This window comes from Pezoporus wallicus, unplaced genomic scaffold, assembly GCF_028554395.1.
Source record: "Pezoporus wallicus isolate ANWC-B61680 ecotype Strahan unplaced genomic scaffold, APGP_CSIRO_Pwel_v1 contig_593, whole genome shotgun sequence".
NCBI classification, from domain to species: domain Eukaryota; kingdom Metazoa; phylum Chordata; class Aves; order Psittaciformes; family Psittacidae; genus Pezoporus; species Pezoporus wallicus.
Window position 1 is genome coordinate 6945299 of NW_026642342.1, and position 16531 is coordinate 6961829.

The 16531-nt window shown below is 49.5% G+C and overlaps 1 protein-coding gene across 3 annotated transcripts; it reads right to left on the reverse strand.

Moving 5' to 3' along the window:
- Positions 1 to 1529: 1529 nt before the first annotated feature.
- On the reverse strand, positions 1530 to 15108 carry GFI1 (growth factor independent 1 transcriptional repressor). Of its 3 annotated transcripts, none has more exons than XM_057429207.1 (8): positions 14397 to 15108; positions 14063 to 14282; positions 12168 to 12393; positions 11726 to 11932; positions 6743 to 7158; positions 6516 to 6653; positions 4712 to 4877; positions 1530 to 2888 (listed from the first exon to the last, which is right to left on the reverse strand). In XM_057429207.1, the coding sequence occupies exons 3-8, from the start codon at positions 12280 to 12282 to the stop codon at positions 2710 to 2712; spliced, it is 1221 nt and encodes a 406-aa protein (XP_057285190.1). In that variant the 5' UTR covers positions 12283 to 12393; positions 14063 to 14282; positions 14397 to 15108; the 3' UTR covers positions 1530 to 2709. The 3 variants fall into 3 exon arrangements, with proteins under 3 accessions (XP_057285190.1, XP_057285191.1, XP_057285192.1); XM_057429209.1 differs by lacking the exon at positions 1530 to 2888 and adding an exon at positions 4057 to 4571; XM_057429208.1 differs by lacking the exons at positions 14063 to 14282; positions 14397 to 15108 and adding an exon at positions 13651 to 13810.
- Positions 15109 to 16531: the final 1423 nt, after the last annotated feature.

Below are 16531 nucleotides of genomic sequence, written 5' to 3' on the forward strand. Positions count from 1 at the left end.
CAACCCTCACCACCAGCACCCTGAGACACACCAGTAATGCAAGGCAATCTAGGGGAAGACACCCTTAAATCAATAAAATACTTGCGAAGTTCCTTCCCTTGAAGAGCTGCCTTATCACAGGGGCTATGTCAGAGCCCTCCTGTGCTGCCACAGTTGCCTCCTCCAGCTGCCCAACCCCAACTCCAGTTGTCCTGTTTGAAAATCAGGCACACACTGCTCTTGTAGTTTTAAAGGTAAATGCCAGTCACTAAGCCCACTTGGGGCCTGCAGGCCAAGAGTAGGCCATATCTGACCGGAAAGGGTCCTCTCAAGGGCCCAGACTGCTGCACCTCAACCCAGTACCCCTCAGCACTCACTCCATCCCCAACTACAGCATCCCAGTTGCCTCAAGGTTAGTCCCAGGCCTACCTGTTCCTCCTGCTGACCTGCTCCTTAGAGCCTCCACTGGTGTGGGCAGTGCCAAAACCACCACCAGGCCTTCCCCATTACCACTTAGCCTTCTCCACTGCTCTTCTGCATTAAATAACCCAGCATAATGGGCTTAACATGGCACCTGGCACCTCCAGTGGTGCTCTGCAGCAGCCTCTCACCCTGCCAGCTGTGACTGTGTGTCACATTTCTGCTTAATAAAAGCCCTGTCTGTGAGGCCTTGGTGTTGGCAGTCATTGTGTGGAAGAGCTGTCTCAGCAATGCATGCTGGGTTAGCCCTGAGGAGACTGACCTCAGCTGCAGCCTGCAAAGGGAGAACGTGGGGAAGGGGCTGCAGATGAAGCTCCGAGGTGGCAGAAAGCAGGAGCATGGCGAGGTCTAGGCAGTGCTGTGGCAAGTGGAGTGCCATGGCCCTCCGGTGGGCTGAGGGATGAGCACAGAGAGGGACTCTGCTTGCTGGTTTTATATACAATGAACATACAAAGCTGGAAACAGGAGTATATATCCATGTGAGCACAAGGCTTTGTGCACATGTAAAAGCCCACGTTGCCATGCTGTGCTCTGCTGGGAAAAGGACAAGGGACCCCTTTATCATCCTTCTGTTCTTGTTTTGTGTGGGCTGCAACTGCCAGGTGGGGCAAGCCCCGCTGACAAGGCAGGCAGGAAAAAGACAATTCTGTGAGTCCCAACAGGCTTAAGTCCCTTAACAGGCTTAATGGTACACCTGCTACTCAGGTGTCCCTGCAGGCTCCCTGGCACAGGCATTTAATCTTGCGGGAGGACATTCAAGTTCCTCCTGGGCTAAGCAGGGACTTCTGGCAGTTTGCATTTGCAAAACAGGCATTTAAAACTGCTGTTTCCCCTTCAAACCTTTATATGGATATACAGTTTACCCCAGTCTCCAGAACTGTGTTCAGCTGAAATCAGGGGGAGTTGAACAAATAAATATAGCAGTGGTGTTCTTTAATCACAGAGCCCTCGTGCAAACACTGTACCTGCATTCCCTCCTGGAATGCTGTATCCCTGACCATCACTGTGGAGTGTCATTGTAATGGCTGACAATCACAACCGTGCTAATTAACGTATCAAATGAAAATCAGTCTAGAACATCCTCAATACTTTATTAACTTAAAACATTTTTCCAATAAATATGTACCAATAAACATAAGACACTCCATAAAATCTAAATAAGGACATTTACAAACCTGTCAATGAAGTAAAAACAGCTTTTTTTTTTAACTGAGGTACATGCAGGGTCACTTAAGGCAAATTCAGTCAATTATACTTTTATAATGATTCCTGCCCACCTCAACCAAGTTTCCCTTTAAAAAATAAAAAAACTAAAACAAATATACAAATGATGCTACTGAGTAGCTATTTTCCAGTTATTATAACAAGCCCATAGTGTGGAGGCCAGGAACAGTTCTGGACAGAAAGTCTATGCCTCTCTGGTGCTCCTGCCCTCCTCAGTCAGGATCACTTGTTGGATGGGTTTCTAGTTATAAGGCGTTAACTCTGTGCTTTGGCTTTTCCACTTGTCTTTCACAAGCTTTCTTCTCCCCAGAGGATGTAGCAAGAAGTAACCCCTATGCCTCAAACACACATGCACACAACCAGGCCTTGCACAGACAGAGACAGCTCTGGGACAATAAAAAGGGTGTCTCTGTAACTGTTAATGCAGCTCCTTGTTTGCCCCAGAACAGGTGAGAGCAGGATCAGGCCCAAGCTGGTACCTTTGCTTAAAAACCAGCAAGATGTCAAGCTGCACAGTTCAGTCCTGATCCTCCAGGTTTTCCTGACAGGAAACCAAGAGTGAAGCCACTGAAACTCAACCAAGGCAAGTGCTCCCTACATCACTGCAGAAAGCTCTCTGTCATTACTGTGTAAACACTGTTATACCCATGTTTCCCTGCAAGGTGATACAAGCTACTGAACTTCAACGGGTTCACCTTGGCCATGGGAGAAATATTTTCCAGCTTACAGATATTTGGTAGCTTATCCATCTTTGGAATATCAGGCTTTTAAAAGGCTTATTTTCCAGTGTTATTTCAGAAACCAAGAGAAAAGAAAGAGAGAAACCCCAGCCTTTTAATTGCTGCTTTCACAGTCATTCAGGTTAAGCTGTCAATGCATGGCTCTGTCCTTTTCTTTCCCCTCTGAGCTCCTGGTCAGAAAAGTAATACCAGGCTCTATGCTTAGGACAAGGCATGGGTCCATTGGGGAAGCCAAGGGAGTTTATTCTCATAGTGTTGTAGATGCTTTCCGTATTGCAGCTGGGACTCATTTCAGGCCATGCTGTGTCTCCCGGTGTCTCCGTAAATCCACCTTTCGTTGGAAGCCTTTGCCACATAGATCACAGCCGAAGGGCTTGAAGCCTGTGTGCTTCCGACTGTGGGTGATGAGGTTGGAGCTCTGACTAAAGGCTTTTCCACACACCTGGCACTTGTGAGGCTTCTCACCTGCAAGCAGAAGGCAAGGAAGAGAGAAAGAGGGTGTTAAGAGGCAATCCTTGCTACACAGGACCAGAGCAAACAGGAAATGCACAGTGGACCTTAGAACTCATCAAAGAGACTCGTGTGTGATTACTGAGGAAGTTATTCTAATAAAAACCATGCAATTGGGAGCCCCAGATAATTACCTGAGCCTGTACTGCAGCAGAGCAGGCCTGAACTTGGCTGCACCTCCACAGTACAGCTCTGAGAGCAGCCTGAAGCACATTGTGTTCTCAGGATACAATAACTTGTGAATGCACTTTGGCTGCATGGCTCTGTGTGATTTAAATTGCCTTTGTGTCCTAGAAACATAAGGAACTCCTGGAAAGACTCTCAGGTCATTTGGACTGACATCAGTTATAGCATCAGTGTGGTGGCAAGTAGGATAGATAGGTGGAGGTTGTTAAGCCAAACCCATTGAGTTGTGGTCTGTCCCTAAGGAAGGTCTGAGTGCCCTTAAGTGAACCCTGAAGGCCAGGATTCACCCAGAGATCTGCTCTCCTCTCCGTTCCCCATACTGAAGTGCTAGCAGTCACCCTGAGTCATCCCTGAAATTTTTCTGCAGGCAAATAACATAAAAGGGAACAAATTCAGCCCTAAAATTCTCCTGCAGAGGGATGAGTGACAAAACTCCACTGGCCACCATGGAAGCAGGATCTCAGTGCATTTTCATAGTGTTTGTTATCAAATAACAGATAAAAAGGAATCCAACCACAAAACCAAGCCTGATTTTCAGAGCAGCTTTGCACCTGCAGAGCCCACTGACTTCAGCTGGCACAACAAACTCTTTTCATGTCTGAAGATGAGATTCTCAGAAACATAAAATAATACAAAATGTGCTGGAGGCTCAGTTCACAGATGTACGCTGCGTATGAAAGGGATCCCTGATTCAGTTAAGGATGTGGTTTTGTATTAGCAATGTAGAAGTCCAGGCACAATTTCTGATCTCACAACCAAATAATGGTTTTGACTGATTCAGAGTTTGGCTGAAATTTACTTCATCAAGACTCATTGGAAAAAGTTACTGTGGAACTTTTTGTATTACTTCCTGAATAGTTAATTTTCATCCAGCAAGCTTCTTGTGGAAAACCTCTATATGTAACATTTATTTTTCACTGCTTGTCATCTAGAAAAGTAACAGCCAAGCAGTGCTACATGTAATGTTGCACTATCTTTCTATGTATTGGCCATGTTTAAGCTTCACCCTTGATATCTGCTAGAGGTCACTACCAGGAAACCGGATTTTGGTCATCTGAACCTTGGGTTTGGCCAGTACAGGTGTTATTTTTTTGTGTCTACAACTGCTTCTGTATCTCACACATCATTCCTTTCCCTCTACTTTAAGTGAGTGATTCAGGTCTGAAAGGCAAGATTTTAAGATTTCTGATAAACTTGCCTTCTCACTGAATGATATTTTTAAAACAATTTCCTTTGATGATTCACCTGCACTTTATTAGTTTCCATGTTTATTACTAGCAGTGAAACTTGAGAACTCTGCACCTCTTCTTCCATTCTGTACAAAACTGCAGCATGTGGAAGTGCAGACACCTCTGAACAAATATTTAGTCTGAGTTGGACCCTAAGCCCTCCAGTTTAGTGTTTGTTCTAGAGGAGGGAACTCATGTTGTTCCTATTGTAAACTGGTAAACCCTGCAAAAAGAAATGCTGCAATCAAATTCACCTGTCATTTTCCAGGACCTTAGCTGTAAATCAAGGCTACGCGAATATAACACTCTCCAAATCATCTTACACAAAAGTCAGGGCTGAACACCAGCAGCTGCAGGGCTTACCTGTGTGAATGAAGGTGTGCTTCTTCATATCAGATTTCTGGTGGAACCGTTTCCCACAGTACTGGCATGGATAGGGCCGTGTGTCCGAGTGGATGAGCAGGTGGGTGGACAGAGTAGAAGATCTCTTAAAGCTCTTGCCACAAATCTTACAATCAAAGCTGCGTTCCTGCAGAGAAAGGAGCCCAAACACACACGTTACACCACACCAACACATCAGTGTTGCCCCTTCTGCCTTAGCAAGCACTTTCACTTCTTCAGAGAACTGGACTAGCCTGTGGAGATGCTAACACCAATGCTAACTAGATGCTAACATGATAGCACCACATGATAAAAAGATAACGCACCCTCTCCCAGTGCTGTGAACCACTCCTTACAAAAATTTAACTGGACAGGTCTTCCTGCTGTCCAGAATGGCCACACTGGGAGCAGCCCTGAGTGACCGGGCAAAGTCCACCTGCACATTTCAACAGGGGCCCAAGACATGATCACTCCACTGGGAAGCCCAACAGCTGCAGCACTGTTCAGAGGCCACCTTGCCACTGTATACAGGAAAGTGGGTGCTGAGGTCTGCTTTGCTCTCCTGGGAAATTGTGGCGGGCTGAATTCTGCTGGCAGGGTAACAACTAAGTGCTTATTTGTAGTTCCATTAAAATGGGGAACATTCCCAGGAGCACCTAGGGAAAACAGCTTTTTGGCTTACTACTGTAACATATCAGAATAAATTCATTAAAACTTTGCTGTCTCTCTCTCTTCCCTCACACACTCTTCTCCACCACTTTCTTCTACCATAAATCATATCTTCTTTCCATCCCTTAACTGCCATCACACCTGCCTCTTCCTGCTATGCTTTCATACAATCATAAAATCAAAGAATCATAGAATAGTTATCTTAGTTTATTTGGCTTTTAATGCACTCTTCCTGAAATGTTGTCCCCTTCATGGACAAAATATGCAGTGCTGCTCTTTTTACCACTATTTAATGAGTGACGAGATGTTTCCCTTTATTGCACACTCTGCTGTTGCACACTCAAGAAATTGCAAATAAAAGAGCAAAAAAACACTGTTATAAATCAATACTCCAAAAGCTGAACTGAAGAAGGAAGATTTGCCAGGTCAGGTGGGTGGGGAAGGGGAAATATGGCACAATATCATCAGGTGGAAAATGTTACATGTCCTCCTACCAAAATTAACTACCATATTCTTTTGGTGTGTGACTCAGAGTGTATTGAGACGGGTGAAGTCTGTGCACTGTATCTGACTGGCCGTTGAGATGTTCCCTGCACAGACACAATGACTACAAACAAGGGAAGACTCACTTCTTTGTGGGGGGGAGGAGAAAGAATGAGGAGAGCTGTGCTGAAAGAAAGCACAATGAGTTGCTTTTGCTGTTAAAAAAAAAGTCCACATCTGCATTATAATTTTCTAGAATGAAAATTTATTATTTATTGTCTGTTACTTCAGGAGTGGCAAAAGTGCCCATTCCTTAATATAGACACATGTGAGGTCTGGGGAATGGAAACAAAGCCTCTGTTCTTTAATTAGTAGATTTGTTCCTTTGCTCACCAGCTGCCCACCCTTTCCTCTGCCTAACACCATCTTCTTCACCCACAACTGCTCACTGCAGCCCTAAAGTGTTCTCTTCCTCTCCTCAGTTTAGATGTCCACCTACTGTTCTGACATGATCTTTTTCCAACCTAACCATTCTATATTTCTATGATTGCTCTCCTGGCCTCCCTAAAGCCAGCCAAAGCAAGCAGCTGGCCCTGGCCCTCAACCTTCATCCTGACAGTTGCCCCACTCTCACCTGCGAATGCACGGCCTTGTGCTGCTCCAGGCTGACTGCATGGCCAAAGGTCTTGCCACACATGTCACAGGCAAAGGGCCTCGTGCCACTGTGTGAGCGGCGCACGTGTACCTCAAGGCCATGTGGTGTGGAGAAGACCTGAGTGAAGAGAGCACACAGAGTCAGGTTTGCCAGGGAGAAGGAGCTGGGTAAGAGTCATAACCAGAGTGGGAGAAAGGAATCCCTACCTTGCTGCACTTGACACACTTGTAAGAGCCAGTACTGATGAGCAATGGGCGGCACAAGAGGTCTGACTCCACTTTGATGCCACCTGGGCCCTTCTCTTGCTGCAGCCCAGGCTGCGTCTCAGCATAGAGTCTGGGTGCTGCTGCTGGCGGACGCTCATACAGCCCCGGGCCTGGGGAGCTGAAGTCACCATAAAGTCCAAGAGAAGAGCTACACTCAGCACTGTAGAGGGCAGACTCAGAGCCTCGCTCACAGAAGAGCCCAAGGGCTGAGGTTCGCTCCAGTGTTGGGCAGGGCCTGTAGCTTTGCACAAGATGCCTCAGTTCAGAGCCACCTAGGCTGTTCCACATGTACGGCTTGAAGGGCACCGAGAAGGGGGGTGCTTCATCTAGGGATGGACACACAGATCGCTCAGAGGCTGTGGAAACACAAAGGCAAGGGAATTAGTGCACTTCACAATACAGCCAATATCATGGGGCAGAACCATCTCAGCACTCAGACTTGGGCCCAGGGCCAGACCCCTGTACTGCACATTGAGGCTGCCCTTTCATCTCTAATGGGAGGACATTTTATATTGCACAACAGGGTCTGTGCATCCAGTGCTACCTATTCACTTGCTGTCCCAGCCAAGTTATCTAAAGCAGCCACCAGTCTTATCTACGTCCATCTCTGGGTGTGTGTACACTAATCTGACTGTTGAGACACTGAACAACTCAGTCTGCAACTTCCTTTGGTTTGATCTGCAGCCCCTCAAAAAAGTATATCTACTGTGTCCCAAGATGGTCATCAAAGATCTGTCCACAGGTTTAAGCTCTGGTGCAGATCCCACACATCCATATAGCAAATATGACATTATGGAGGTGCCCAAAGGAGCAAGCATGCTGAGATTTACCTGTTCAAAAAAACTAAAACATGCTTGCTGCACAATTTATGCTAAAACTTAGTCTCTCAACTTCGTGCCAGAACTGTCTGTAACTATACTACAGCACAACTGAAATAAAGAACTGCTACTGAGATGCTTGAATGTCATGCCTTAATTTTTTCAGAAAATGTAATATCAGTCCTCATCTGAACCGAAACCATGGTTGTTTCAGGTTGCTCTAAGTTTCTCCAAATAAAGAAACTAGTCCACCAGAAATACAGAGCTTTGTACAGTCATTGGTATAGGCTGCATTAAAAATTGAAGACACAGAAAGTTTTTCCTTGTAGTCATAATCAAAGCCATCTCCCACCAGGACAAGCTCAGATGGCTTCAGCTGGCTCTAATAGGCTCACCTTTGGCAACAGCATCTGACCAAGGCAGTGGACTCCACAAGAGGAGTCACACATAGGGACCATAGAAGAGCCTGATACAATGTCAGGAACATAGCCTTTGAGATCAGCAGCTAAAGGCACAAATGCTAAGGGAGCTTTGCATAGAGGAAAGCACAGTTGGGCAGGGAACACGAGGCACCAGACCCCAACTGTGTCTTCCAGAGATTAATGCCCTAGGTGCTCTTCATTCAGTCTTAATCACAACAGGGAACAGCATTGGGAAAGTCAGATGTCTCCACTGGGTAAAAGTTTTGCTGAACCAAGGAAAAGATTAATCTGATAACTGCTGAAGTGCCAATGCCTTCACAGAGATGAACGAATCCCATGCAACTGGGGCTTCCAGAATAACCTTCTTTACCCAAAAACTTGTCCACCCGTAATTCCTCTCTCACTTTTTATCATTCCTGCCAGCTTTACAGTTCCCATGACTTTCTCAGCCCTCGGCACGCCAAGATAACCAGAGGTGGGCTAGGGAAGAAAGGCACGATGTGATAGGCTACCCATTTGGATAGGCAGGTGGTTATGGGTGGTTACACAAGGGAGCGGGAAATTAGATGAAATATTGAGCTGTGAATAACTTGACTGTTTCCTGTCTTTTACTTAATTTCAGACTTCAACAGCCTCTAATTCCTCCATTGAAATTAGCAGCCTTTTTGTTGGAAATACATGCTCACATACCAACTGGGACATCTGAACAGAGCAATGAAATCAAATTAGCTGACATGGTGCTGAGCATGATTTTTCCTGTTCTGCACTGACTGCAAAGTTGTGGTCAGCATCACATCTTCTATCTTGTGTCTTTGCAACCGGTTTCAGTGTTGCCATCTCTCATGATTTTATCACAAGATTCAAAATTATCTTAAAGCCCCAGCTCTTGAAACTGCATGATTTCATCAGGCCTCAGCTTTCCTTTTGTTTGCTTGTTCTTTTTGTTTCCTTTTAAAGTCAACTTCTAGCTCAGACTTTACAGCCCAGACTGTAAAGAAATGCATGAAAATGTAAACTCTCAATGTTTCAACAGTAGAACTGAATATCCTTAAGGTATAACTTACAATCTTGATTTCTAAGCCATTCCGTTGAGTGAGAGGAGAGGGAAGGCTGACCTGAATTTTGAGCCCTTGAAATTGACAAGCCAGGACACAGTAAACACTGCACCACAGATCAGTTTGCGTGCAATGTTCCTTCCATCACCTCACATGCTTTGGAGACATCTCAAGCACAACTGCACACTATACTTTGCAAGGGCAAGCTCAAGCTATCCAAGCTCTCTACCCAGGGTCAAGGTGGCCTGCAAATCCTGCTCCACCACACTGCAGGGCACTTCTGTGTCTGCCTCTCCTCTGCTCCACAGCATCTAAGCCTCCAAGGGGTGAGCAGGAGACAGAGATAGATTGTTCCTCCTCTTCCTAGCAATTCTGTGCAGCCTTTATATAGATATATCCTTTCTGGGAGAAAAAAAAATATCAGTGCTCTTTTTTGAAGTCAAGGCAAACTCAACCCGAAATGGTTGAGAACAGATTGATAGAAACAGCAAAGAAAGATCAGTTTATTCTCCACAGACTACAAAATAGCACACAAAATAAGCAAAATCATGTTATTAGAGACACACATAGAAAGAGAGATTAAATAACAAAGTGATTTTCACTGATGAAGCCAACAACATATTAAGAGTGTTAACAGGTATAATGTCTGTGCATGCTCATCTGGATAGGCAGCATGGCGCCCAAAGACAAAGCTGAAATCTGGCTTTCACTGCATACTGATGTGCAACCTGCACCTATGTTCATTCTAAGGATACAGGGGTGATAGTACTACTCACTGCACCTGCTCTAAACATGATTTAGAACCATCATTTCTCATCTGCCCTGTTTTTCAGAGCACAGAAACTGTGCCCCATCCAGACAAACACAATCATAGAAATACAGTCCCCCACAAGCATGTCTTGCAGAAGGGACCTAGGCACAAATTCCAGCTTTGCACTGAATCTGACAAAGCAGCTGGAAGACAGAAGGATTCAGGGGGAGCTGTGGGAGGAAGCCCAACTATCTAATCCTGCTGCCACTGCCTTCATCATTAATGTAACAGCATCTCTCTCAATGCACTGAGGTTCATTTAATAGAGCTTTTCCTTTACAGTACTTGGATTCTCTTACCCTCCCATTCCTCCTGTGAATGGGATCAAGCAGTCTCGGGACCCCTAAAACCCCAAAAAAATCTTGATCTGGGGATGTTACCCTCATTTTGCAAAGATACTTTCCCTGGATAGCTGGGTGGTTGGCTGGGAGCTGATGAATCCCATCACTGGGGCAGAAATGAGTGGGGAGGAGGAAAAGGCAGAGCAGCCCTGGAAAACACCTGCTCCATTTTGCATCTGTCCTTTAGACACCTTGTGAAAACAGTCTCTTTCCCACATAGAGCTTGGAATTATTTGGGGAAGGAGGAGGAGGAAAAATTCATTTGACCAAAAATTGCACACATTGCTACACTTTGTGGAGAAATATAAACAAGAGAGTATCTGCTGTGTTTGGTCCATTGTGTCATTTGCACAGACTGGAACTGTCCTCTGTCTGGCTGTAATGATACTGGGCAGCATTTTGGACAGTCCCTCGAAGGGCTTTAGGACTCTTAAAAGAGGGGGAGGTTTTAAAAATGCAAACCCACATCATTACAATCAGCCGTTAATATGCAAGGACATTACAAAGACTAAGTGGGAAAATCAGTAGGGAAGCGGGACCCAACAGGACTAAGTATTCGTTTGCTGGCATCCGCTGTCAGTAAAGCTGAGACAATTTTTCCTTTGCTAAGATAGAAATTATTCTTTTTTTCCAGCTGTCACTTTTTAACCGAGGCAATAAAAGGTAGGTTTTATATATATACGTATTTTTGTTATAAAATGACACCATTGTATTTTTAAACGAGATAAGTATTCGCGTCAGGCTTGGGACAGCATCTCCCACTGTTCCAACCACATCAAAGGAGGACAAGGGAGCTAGAGACAGGCGCTGCAGCCATAAGTGTGAGTTTCCTGGATTTGGGGTGTTTAAATCTGACCATCGTTATTTTCCTCTGGTATTTACCAATGCGTTTTTAGAAAATAAAAAGGGGGGGGGGGAGGAAAATTTAAAAAAAAAAGAGAGGGGAGGAGGGAGAGAAGGGAGGGACTGGGAGTATCCTTTTTATAGGCAAGAAACAACACGAAAGGGAGTTAGGAAAAAGGTCTAGCAGGTACTACAAAACACAAAGTCAACACTGCTTGCGCAGGTATATAGATAGGCTGGTACAATTTTTTTTTCCCCGTTTTAAAATACATCTAAACTCCGCGTAGCAGGACCCTGTAGGAAAACGCCGGGACCTTGAAAACATAAGCTGCTTGCCTTTACCAATTAATCAGAAACAAAAAAAAATCAACGCCTGATGGCATCACAACTTTCCTACAGCCTGTGGCTTGCTGCTCCCTCTGTAGTGGGAGACGGGCTGGAAAAGCAACCTGAAAGAGATAACCTGAAAACGAATGGAAGGGACAAATCTGCTTTTTCCCACCGCACGTCAAAAGACAATTCTGTCCATTCCACTTGTTTTCGACGGCGGGCCCCAGCCATGAGACATTGCCCCACAGCACTGACACAGACACGCAGTCGGACCCTCGCCGAGCTCTGTTCGTCCCGGTCCTACCTGGCGAAACGGAGGGCGAGGGAGGTCTCCAGAAATCCTCAAACTCGGACACTCTGTCACAGACGCTGCCCTCGCAGCTGGGCGCTGACTCGGAGGTGCCATCGGCAGCCTCGGCAAGGTGGGATTCCGGGGAGAAGCGTCCCTGGGAAGGCTCCGGGTCGGGCAGGATGGTGCGGCACAGCTCCGCGTCCTCGGGGATCTTGCTGTCTGCAGGGCAAAAGGGACGAGAGGGCTCCTCAGTGCGGGTCCACGGGGTCTAACAGCCACCTCCCACGGCGGCCCCGCTCTCACCAAGATTTGCTACGAGACTTTCTCCGCATTAGCCCCTTCGGCGTTTTGCGGGGTCCACATTGCCGCGGGGCTGCACGGCCACCGGCCGGTGCAGCTGGCAGCGGGGTGATGAGCATCGGGCCGGCCGAGGCTGCGACCGACGAACTCCTACCTGCACAGATCTGGGCTAGCACCGTCTCCAGCCGCAGGCTGTAGTCCTCGTCGGCGGAGCGAGGCTGGTGGTAGCTGTGCGCTTTCTTGCTCTTCACTAGGAAGGACCTCGGCATGGTGGGGGTGCTGCCACGGCCGGCACGGCCGCTCTCCTTCTCCAAGCGCCAGGCACGGCGGCCGCGAGCGTCACCCCCAACTCTCCCGCGGGGCGCCGGTGGGAAGGCGACCTGCGGGGAGGCACCGATCCGCCGGTGAGGGCCGGGGGCGCTGGCCGGGAGGGGCCGCTAGCCGGGGGCGGTGCGACAGGTGGCCCCGGCCCCGCTAGCCTCTCCCCCCGTTTCCGGAGTGCAGTTACTGAGCCGGCACTAACACACACTCCCCCTCGGTGTCCCCGGGGCCTCCCCGGCCATGCTCCGAGGGCCTATAACGGGTAACAGGCCACAGCAGAGGCCGAGCACCGTCGGAAGGCGGGAGAGGTTCACAGGATCACCGCTGTCGCCGAGCCTCCTCTGTCGTTACAGTTCACACTTTGCAAAAAGCGAGTTTAAACCGCGTTTTGGTTGGTCCTTTTGGGGGACTTCAGTGGCGGAGGGGGGGGGATGTGTTTGGGGTTCTTTTTCCCCTCCCGTCAGTGGCCTCAGGCTTGCAAACAGGCCACAGCAGTGGCCGGGCACCGTTCGTGGGACGAGCAAAGGCTGGGAGAGATTCTGAGGGGCCGCTCATATGCACCCCGGTCCTTCTCATCCGCATCGGCAGCCCAGCCAAAACGGCGCCACCAAAACGTACCCCCAGAACGGCTGGTCAGTCCCCGCCCTCCAGGACGGGCTGTACGGCGCAGGGCTGCTGGCGGGACTGGCGGGGAGCCGTTACAAACCCAACAGCCTAAACCCGGCGCCTGAGAGGCTGTTGCTATCGAAGAGACTCATTCACCCATCCAACGCGAACCACGATAACGCGAAAACGAACAAACCGGAATCTGTCCCTGCCGCCCGCAGATGTTAGTGCCGCCGCACCTTGCAGCTGCGGACACTGGAAGCCGGGGAGAGGAGAGGGACGAGGTGGGAAACCTCCGGGGGGGGCTACGGGAGCCGGGGGCGGGGGGACGGACAAGGGGGACAGGGATCGAGTTAACCAGAGCTGCCCCGACCCTGCTCCTCGGGGGAAACACAGGAGAGGTATACTGGAGCCCGTTCAGCGCCTCTGTCGTTACACTTGACACTTTGCAAAAAGGGAGTTCAAACTGCTTTCGTTTGGTTCTTTGGGGGGACTTCAGGAGGTTGGTTTGGGCTTTCTCTCCTCCCGAAAGGGGAAAGGAGGGCAGGGTCCCGACCCCGTGTGTCCCGTCCGGAGCGCAGCCCGTCGGGGAGGCGAACCCGGCTGCTCTGCGAAGCACCGGCCAGTCCGCGTCCCCTGCTCCTCCGGGGAGGCGCCGCTCGCGGCCAGGCGCCAGGCGGGCGGGTGGGAGCGCTGCAGCCCGGGCTCACCTGGGCTTCGGTTCATCCTTGAGCGGGGGCTGGCAGCGAGCGGGGTGAGAAATCAAAGCGGCCCGATAACGCGTCGCCCTCCCGACAGCAATGGCAGCCGCAGCCGTTGTGGGGGGCTCCGGCCGCCGCTGTGGCCGCCGCGTGTTTTGGTCCCGACGCGGGGCCGCCCAAGGCCGGACCAGGCTGGGACCGGGGCCGTGGGAAGACTAGTCCCGCAGCCCACCTGCCCCGCTCCCACCGCTCCCCGCGATGGCCTGAGGGCTGTGGGAAGCCTCCCTGAGCCGCCGCGTCGGAGGCCGGACTGGAGCGGAGCGGGGGGCTGCAGGGAAGGGGGAGGTTAGGAGAGGGCCGGGTAGGTACCACCCCGGGCCGGCCGCTGCCTACGCGAAGCGAGAAAAGCAAGAGCACTTACCCATGTGGAGGGGTGAAGGAAGCTGGGCTGCAGACGGGGTTTGCGCCGCAGGCTGCCAGTTTGGGTGACTTTAAATTTAGCCTCCCTTTAAAGAGCAATGGTGCTTGAGTTGGCTTTTTTTTTTCTTTTTCTTTTTTTTTTTTTTTTTTTAGTGCCTCTCAACTCCTTCAGAGCTCGGCCCCCTAAACCACAAATTCCACTTCCTGAGCGTTAGGAGCTTCTGCAAGAAAAAAAAAAAAAAGGGGGGCTTAAAAAAAAAAGCCGAAGCCTCACAAATCAGCACTGTCCCCACTCCTCTTTCTCTCTCATTTTTTCTTAAATGAAAGTGTCTTACCGTATTCCACCTCACAGGGCTCGCTGAAGTGACATCGAAGTGTCATTTTGGAACGGGTCTTTTCATTTCTCTCGGTGTTCTGCACTAGAAATTATACACATCTATCTGAACTATTCTTGGATCCCCTTCAACTTCCGCAACGAGAACAAGTCACAGATTCAAAACACAGACTGACTCAAGGCGGGCAGAGGCAGAGGGCAGGGGACGGAGGAGAGGGCGCCCGCGCTGACGAGTAGGCTCCGGGTGGCATCTCTGCCCCCTGCCCGGGGACGGGGTCGAGCCGCCATCGAGCCGTGCGTGGCATTTAGAATCGGGGCTTAGGCAAGGCCCTGGGCGACGGAGACCTCCCCTAGACTAGAAATAACTTGTTGTGGAAAACTCTTTCGGGATAAATACGCCCAACGGCGCTGAAAATACCTTAAGACCCAAGCCTAGAGGTTTGCTCATTTCCCTTCGGATTTAGGTAATGGTTAAATATGGAAGGGGTAGGCGAGATCCCCCCCCCCCCCCCCCCCTCCGGTGCACGGTGGCTACTGTAGCTTGAGGGCGGCTCAAACACGAAGGCGAAAGACAAGCTTCCCTTTCGCCTTCCTCGCCTCCGTGCCGGTGCTCAGGCTGCTGACTAGGGGAGGCTCCGTGGGGCAGGCACCGGCAGCGAGCACGGTGGTGGAGGTCCGTGGAAAGCACCGCCCCGACACCTCTCACCAAAGGGGACCTCTGCACCGCGCAGCCCGGCAGCCTGCTCCCTTCTGCGGAGGCCGACCCCGAAACAGCTTTTTCTAGGTCTAGCCTTGGATTCCTAATGCAGGCAGGAAATCCAGCTCACATAGAATGTTCGGTATCTTTCTGAGGTGCTTCCTGCTTCGTTGTGACATCTTAGGCTACCAGCAACTTCGTTTCGATGGCTGTAGGGCCACCCGAAGTGCTGTTCTGCCGAGCCAATCGAGGTTTAGCATCATTTCCGTTCGGAAACGACTAAGAACTGAAGTCGGACAAGGCAGGAGCAAACTCCAGCCTCCCTCACGCCCAGGAGCGTGATGGCTTTGCGAGCAGATGCTGCTCTCCACCACCACCCCAGAAGCATTCACAGAAAAAACAGTCACTTCGTGCCTGTGAGCCAGCGTGGAACACGGCGTTAACCCGACTTCCCAAAACCTAACTAAGCAAGCAAACATCGCTGAGAGAAAAATTGTCCAACCTGCGTGATGCTTTAGCAATGACACAAAAGGAAGTTGAAGAGCACGACTGAAAGTTCCTGGTGCTGGGCACAGCAGTTTTACTTACGGCATCTGTGCACAGCAGCCCCTTTGCCTTTGGCTGATTACTCTGAAAATCAGTTTCAAAATGTTAGGGTCAGCTTCAAAATGCTGGAATCAGTAGTAGTAACCAGATTAGAACAACTCGGTGCCATTGCGTGCGTAGGTCTTCGTTGACTTAGTTTGGATTTTGGCAAACAGCCTTCCCCGTTTGCCACTGCCGTGGGGTAATAAACTACCTTGCGAGCCGCGCTTTGGCTGCGGGTAAAGCAAGCATCACTGAAAATGACTATTAACTGTGACTATAGTCTATATGACTGTAGTCTAAATGACTGTAAACAATTCTGACCTGCTTAGAATGAAAATACATATTCGTCTTCATACACCTAAGTTCAAAACTCGTGCGGGTGCTTTTGGTTTAAACAAAGCACGGCGGTTCCCAAGCAGGGAACACCCTCTGGGTACCGCACATCCCGCGCCCCTTACTTCTCACCTACTGCTTTCCCAAACTGCGTGAAAGCCTTCAGCAAAGCCAAGGAAATCAGAGGGAAAGGCGAGTGTTTAAATGATCATATAATCTCTCATGTAAGGGCTGACACTGTACGGACACCAGGAACAAACCTGCGGCTCCCGCGGCGTCGGCTTTCTCCAATGACTAGAGGAGAAAGCGCACGAAGATGGCTTTGTTTCGCGATTAGCAAAACCAATTAGCGCCTTACCAGGTGTCCGTCAGGACCGACGACCTGCTTCACTCCGCCTATGAGGACAGGGAAAGCTGACCTGTGCCGAGGGTGAGCCGGGGCTGCCGGCTTCGTACCAGCTTCAATTCTAGCCCTGAAGGCTGCCAGAACAGTCTGCGGCCGCGGCCGGGATCGGTGC